We start from the raw sequence: 5938 nt of genomic DNA on the forward strand, positions 1-5938 counted from the left end.
CACCCACACACGCTCACACACACGCTCACACAATCACATGCTCGCTCACGCACACACACGCTCTCTCACACACACACATGCTCACGCACATGCTCACGCACACACGCTCACCCCCACACACACTCCCACTCTCACTCACACACGCTCACACGCGCACACACACTCCTACCTCCGTATTCCAGATCAGAACGTGCAAACAGGCGCCGCTTAGCAAAGCGTTTCTTCACAGCTGTGACTCGACAGTAGAGTCAAAACGATGATCAAATATGAACTGCAGTAAAAGTATTTCTGTCAAGTTAAAGTACTGCAGTACTTACAGTACTTACTTACAGTTTAGTTCATTAGTTTTATATTTTTTTAAAAATGCAGACACTTTAATGGGTTATTCATTCGTGTCTCAATCTGTAAGGAAACACCAGAAGGACAAAAAGGATTATTCTTCTTTATTATTAAAGCTACTGCAGCTTTAGTACGGTCCTCATTACTGCCCAGCTAGGACCACAAATGGCCCCTGCGCCTCACTTTGAGCACCTTCCTTAGCTGAATCCACTGTTTTTCTCTTATTTTGTCCAGAGCTGAACCACAGCCTCACATCACATTAACTCTTTAAAGCTCTGCTTTACGGCACTTCCTGTCGCACCTGAACGCACCTTCACCTCCTCCTGTCTGCCACTCACCTGCTGCTCCTCTTCCTCCTGTTCTTCTTCTCTCCTGCCTCTCCAGCGCCCCCGCCGGCCTCCCTGACTGCTTCCAGAGCTTCCTCAGGGAGGAGGCGCTGGACTTTTTCTGTAGCCAGTGTCACAGGCAGATCAGTCGCCTGGAGGATCTGTCCACTCGCCTCAATTTCCTAGAGATGACTAGGTAACACACGGCTGCTGCTGCAGAAGCTGCTGCTGCTGCAGAAGCTGCTGCAGCTGCTGTTCATGTCTGCGGTGCTGATTAGGTCGCATGTCCCCTCATGTCTGCATGCTAACTGGTAGAAACTCGGTGTGTTGTGCTGAACATCCTCGCATGTTTACAAAGTTCTGATCCCGTTTTGTTTTTCCATCCCGGCTTCGTTTTGTGGCTTTAGTTTCATGAGTTAAAAACAAAGTTTACTTTGATGAAAGATGGCCGTAAACTGTTGTCGTATGTCGGATTAATTTGAAGTAAAGTTTGTTTTGTTCGTTTCCTTCATGACTGTAAAGGCTGGACAGAACCGGCTGGTTTTGGAGCAGATTTGCTGATTCAGGATCAATTTAGGCTCCAGGTTTTTAAACAATGTGGAATGAAAAATGAAAACGGGAGATTCTGAAAATACAGGTGGACAAACGAAGCAAAATGATCCTGAATGTTTGTTTCCTTCCTGGTTTCCTTTTTGTTGTTTCGTCGCTCAGGTTTCTGGTTTAACCTGCCATTTCCTCAGTTTCATCCTCTAGAGGTGAACCAGAACGTTTAAGTTGGGAAACGTAAAGAATCTGGACATTAAAACTGAAGGACCTCTTGGTAACATGACTCAACAGACCAATCAGGCTTTCAGTTTTATTGACTCTTCATCATAATGAATCTAAAACCTGTATTTTATGTTTCCGTCATGTGAATCTGCCCCTCCATCAGAGCCTTTAGAGCCTCGTAAACCTGCTGCGGTTTGTTTGCTGTGAGTCGCTGAGCTTTATTTTGGTGACCGTTTCTTCCCCTCACCGCGTTTCCTGTCTCCCTGCAGCGCCGGGAAGCGGCTTTCCAGCAAGAAGGTGGCGAGGTGAGTGAAGCGCTCGCCGTCGGGTCAGCAGCCGTCGGCGAGCGCCGCTCTGACTCCCCTGGTTCCCACAGGCACCTGCTGCAGAACAGCTCCATGACTCTGGACACCATGAGCGACTTGACGCGGGACATCCTGGAGCTCGCCGACAACGACATCACAGACAAGGTGACGATGAAAAAACATTCGATAATCGATCAGTTCCTGGCAACGGGACTCTGAATCGGTCCAAAACACTGGAAGATTTTGAAATGCGATTAAGTTGTGTAACTTTACTGCACATCGCATATCGTGGTCACTTACAATTTGAATAATTAAAAAAAACATTTTCAGTAAAATCAACCTTTAAAAAAATAAACCCAAAGAGTCGCTTTGATTCTTTCAGGCATGTTTGATCAATCATTTAATCTCCATGGCAACCATCCAGCTGTTGAAACGCCTGGGTGGACCTAGCCCCGCCTCCCAGGCGCAGCTCCTCCCCCTCTCAGCTCCTCCAGACTAGCCAGCAGCAATTAGCAACCAGCTGCTGAGCTCATTATAGGAGCTGCTGCTCAGAGAAACGCTGGTAGAAATGTTAAAGGGTTAATAGAGGAGCCATGTTGGCCTCCAGGAGGCGGAGCTTCTTAAAGAAACGGAGGCCCAATTTCAAGGTGATGAATCAGGAAGCAAAATTTCTTTATATTTTATATAAATTAAATTTTTATAACAACCGAAGGCAATGCAGGTACCCGATTGTGCTATAAAATGGCCGCCATGCAATGCTGCCCCTCTGAGGAGGAGCTGCGCCTGGAAGGCGGGGCTAAGTCCACCCAGGTGTTTTGTAGCTGAATGTTGTCAAGGAGATTAAAGGATTTCTCAAACATGCATGAAAGAATCAAGGCGACTCTTTGGGTTTGTTTTTGATGAAGGAAAAACATTAAAACTTGACAGGAAGTAAAAAAAGTTGATTTTCCATGATGTGAATAAATTTTCTATTTGTTTAGTTTTTTCCTCATAATTGAACAGAAGAAGTAGTTTTTGAATTAAAAGTTGGAATAGAATCACCATAAACTGAAGGTTTCATTTCTCTAGTTTGCATCCAGCGCCCAGTCTCTGGTCCTGACCTCTGACCTTTCCCAGGTGCTGCTCCTGGAGCGGCGCGTGGCGGAGCTGGAGAAGGAGTCGGAGGCGTCGGGCGAGCAGCACGCCCGGCTGCGGCAGGAGAACCTGCAGCTGGTGCACCGGGCCAACGCGCTGGAGGAGCAGCTGAAGGAGCAGGAGCTGCAGGCCGACGAGGAGCTGCAGCAGGAGAACCGCCGCCACAAGGAGGCGCTGTGCAAGCTGGAGCGGGAGAAGGGGCTGGAGCTGGAGAACGCCCAGGCCCGGTGAGGAGGCGGGTCACGGACCTGCTGCTGAGCCGGGATTAGAATCCGGAGTACGGAGAGAAATCAGGGCCATAAACTGTTTAAAAAATTATTCAGGACAACTATGGAAAAAACAAACAAACATTGGAAACTGGAAAGAAAACAGAAGTTTAGGGAAAGAAAATTGAAAGTAGGAATGCATAAACAAAATAAATGTTTTATTTCAAGACTTAAGAAAATGTAATTTTTTTATTTTCATATTTTAAACCAAATGAATAATCTGAGTTTTGCGAAGCAGAAACGTTGGTGAATGACTCCGAGTGTTTGTCGCTCAGGCTGCAGCAGCTGGACGACGAGAACGGCGAGCTGCGGTCCTGCGTTCCCTGCCTCAGAGCGAACATCGAGCGACTGGAGGAGGTGGAGCCGATTTCACTTCTCCCTCTGTTGTCCGATTTCAAGTTGCTCATCCTTTCCTCCTGGTTTCCAGGAGAAGCGGAAGCTGCAAGACGAGGTGGAAACTCAGTCCGACAGGCTGAACGAGGAGACGGAGTCCCGCAGGAAGATGGCCGACAAGCTGAGTCACGAGCGCCATCAGAACCAGAAGGAGAAGGAGAGCACCCAGGAGGTGGGCGGGGCCAGAGGGCGGGGCCTTCTGCAGCAGGACTCGGCTGTTGCTAGGCAGATTCTAACGTTTCTCTGGTTCCCCCCAGCTGATCGAAGATCTGCGGAAGCAGCTGGAGCATCTGCAGCTCTACAAGCTGGAGGCCGAGGCCAAGCGGGGCCGAACCCCCGGCGCCGGGCTGCAGGAGTACCAGACCCGGACCCGGGAGGCCGAGCTGGAGCAGGAGATCAAAAGACTCAAACAGGTGAACGAATCTCCCGCTCTGCTGCAGCGTCTTAAAGGGACAGTAACATGGAAAATTAACTTTAATCTTTCCATCGTGTTTTTATGTTTTTCCCTCGTTAAAAACGAGCCTGGAGTTTTGATTCTTTCATCATGTTTGAGAAATCCTTTAATCGCCATGGCAACCATTCTGCTGTTAGAACGCCTGGTTGCCCTTAGCCCCGCCTTCCAGGTGCAGCTCCTCCCCCTTTCAGCTCCTCCAGACTAGCCAGCAGCAATTAGCAACCAGCTGCTGAGCTCATAGGAGCCGCTGCTCAGAGCGACGCTGGTAAAAACGTTAAAGGGTTAATAGAGGAGCCATGTTGGGACGACTTCCTGGAGGCGGAGCTTCAGAACGAGCAGGAGCTTCTTAAAGAGACAGAGGCCCAATTTCAAGACGATAAATCAGGAAATCAAATTTCTTTTAAGCCAAATTTTTTTTATGTAGCATTTTTAAAACTGAAGTTAAAATAGTTGCTTGATTGTGCAATAAAATGTCAGCGCGAGTTTCAGTTGGCGTTTTAAAATGGTTTTAAAATCTGACGGTTTGTTTCCAGGACAACCGAACTCTGAAGGAGCAGAACGACGAGTTGAACGGACAGATCATCAACCTGAGCATCCAGGGAGCCAAGAACCTGATGTCGGCCTCCTTCTCCGATTCCCTGGCCGCCGAGATCAGCTCCGTGTCTCGGGCCGAAGTGAGTTTAGAACGAAGCCGAGTCAGAAACGGGCCGCTAACCGAATCAAGACGAGTCGGTAAAAACGAACAGAGTGACGACTCGGTTCGCCGTTTACAGTTTGATGTTTAGAAACAAAGATGGAGGAAGCTGCTTAGAAGGAAACGGTGACATGTTGAGACGGATTTGTTTTATTCTGGCTGCAATAGAGAGAGAGAGAGAGAGCAAGACTTCAGCAGATAACAGGAAGGCTCAATGGAGAACGTCAGAGGAAGTTTAGTTTTATAGTTTCGAGCTTTTAGCCTCTAATAATGAAGATCTACTTCCTGTTCTGTTGCTATATGTAGCAACTTTTCAGACGAAAAAAATCAGTTTCGTCCAGAACCGGAACCGGCAGGTCGGAGTTTTTAAAGGATCGGCTGTAGATCCCGGATGTATTGGTTTTTCTCTCAGCTTCGTGTTCATGACCAACTTGTGTCCGTCTGTCTGTCTGTCTGCAGCTGATGGAGGCCGTTCACAAGCAGGAGGAGATCAACTACCGGCTCCAGGATTACATCGATAAGATCATCGTGGCCATCATGGAGTCCAACCCCTCCATCCTGGAGGTCAAATAGGCCGCAGGCAGCCCATCAGGAACGGGCGCCGCCGGCTCCACAGGCTGAAAACTTATTTACATCGAACACCTGGAACCAGGAAAACGAGGCAGAGGATGTACAAATTAATTTATTGGACCTTCTTACGACACTCATTAGACTGGATTAGAAAAGAATGGCGATAAATTTCTAGAGTCCCAGGCTGTCAGTGAAAGATAAGCTTGTTTTCGTTTCTGTTCGGTTTGTGTGGATGCGTGCGTTGGCGCCGTTGGGTTCTGGTGACTTCCATGTATTTGGCTGGAGGAACCCGAGCCCCCCCTGGTGGACGAATGTGGAAATGCAAGCGTAGATTAGCTCCTCCTTTACTCCCAATCAGCTTCTAATCGACCTGAAACCGATCTGCCAGTTCTACCAAAACGCCTTAAAGGAGGGTTGATCAAAGTATTTAATTCTGCTGAGCGACTCGATTCGACCCGAGGAAACCCGACCCAGGCTGAGTCGTGTTGTCACCAACCGCATGAAGCGCAGGTCAGGGGTCAGCGACGGTTCGTCTCTAAAGCTCAACCCGATGAGGGAGGCTTCTCCTGACCAGAAACTCCTCCAGGGTTTCCTATAGTGTGTGTGTGTGTGTGTGTGTGTGTGTGTGTGTGTGTGTGTGTGTGTGTGTGTGTGTGTGTGTGTGTGTGTGTGTGTGTGTGTGTGTGTGT

General features: G+C 48.4%; 1 protein-coding gene across 5 annotated transcripts in view; it reads left to right on the plus strand.

Annotated features, from left to right (window-relative positions):
* The window catches only part of rab11fip3 (RAB11 family interacting protein 3 (class II)), a 28965-nt gene extending 23515 nt beyond the window's left edge, over positions 1-5450 (plus strand). For 4 of the 5 annotated variants that reach the window (XM_008436358.2, XM_008436357.2, XM_008436360.2 and 1 more), the window contains 9 exons: positions 724-861; positions 1703-1738; positions 1810-1903; positions 2855-3099; positions 3414-3495; positions 3566-3703; positions 3789-3944; positions 4519-4659; positions 5139-5450. In XM_008436358.2, coding sequence (XP_008434580.1) covers positions 724-861; positions 1703-1738; positions 1810-1903; positions 2855-3099; positions 3414-3495; positions 3566-3703; positions 3789-3944; positions 4519-4659; positions 5139-5252 — 1144 coding nt within the window. In that variant the 3' untranslated portion in view covers positions 5253-5450. The remainder of the gene's footprint in view (positions 1-723; positions 862-1702; positions 1739-1809; positions 1904-2854; positions 3100-3413; positions 3496-3565; positions 3704-3788; positions 3945-4518; positions 4660-5138) is intronic. The other variant, XM_008436359.2, reaches the window with a different exon arrangement.
* Positions 5451-5938: the final 488 nt, after the last annotated feature.

The sequence above is a fragment of the Poecilia reticulata genome, linkage group LG19, assembly GCF_000633615.1.
Source record: "Poecilia reticulata strain Guanapo linkage group LG19, Guppy_female_1.0+MT, whole genome shotgun sequence".
In the NCBI taxonomy this organism is placed as follows: domain Eukaryota; kingdom Metazoa; phylum Chordata; class Actinopteri; order Cyprinodontiformes; family Poeciliidae; genus Poecilia; species Poecilia reticulata.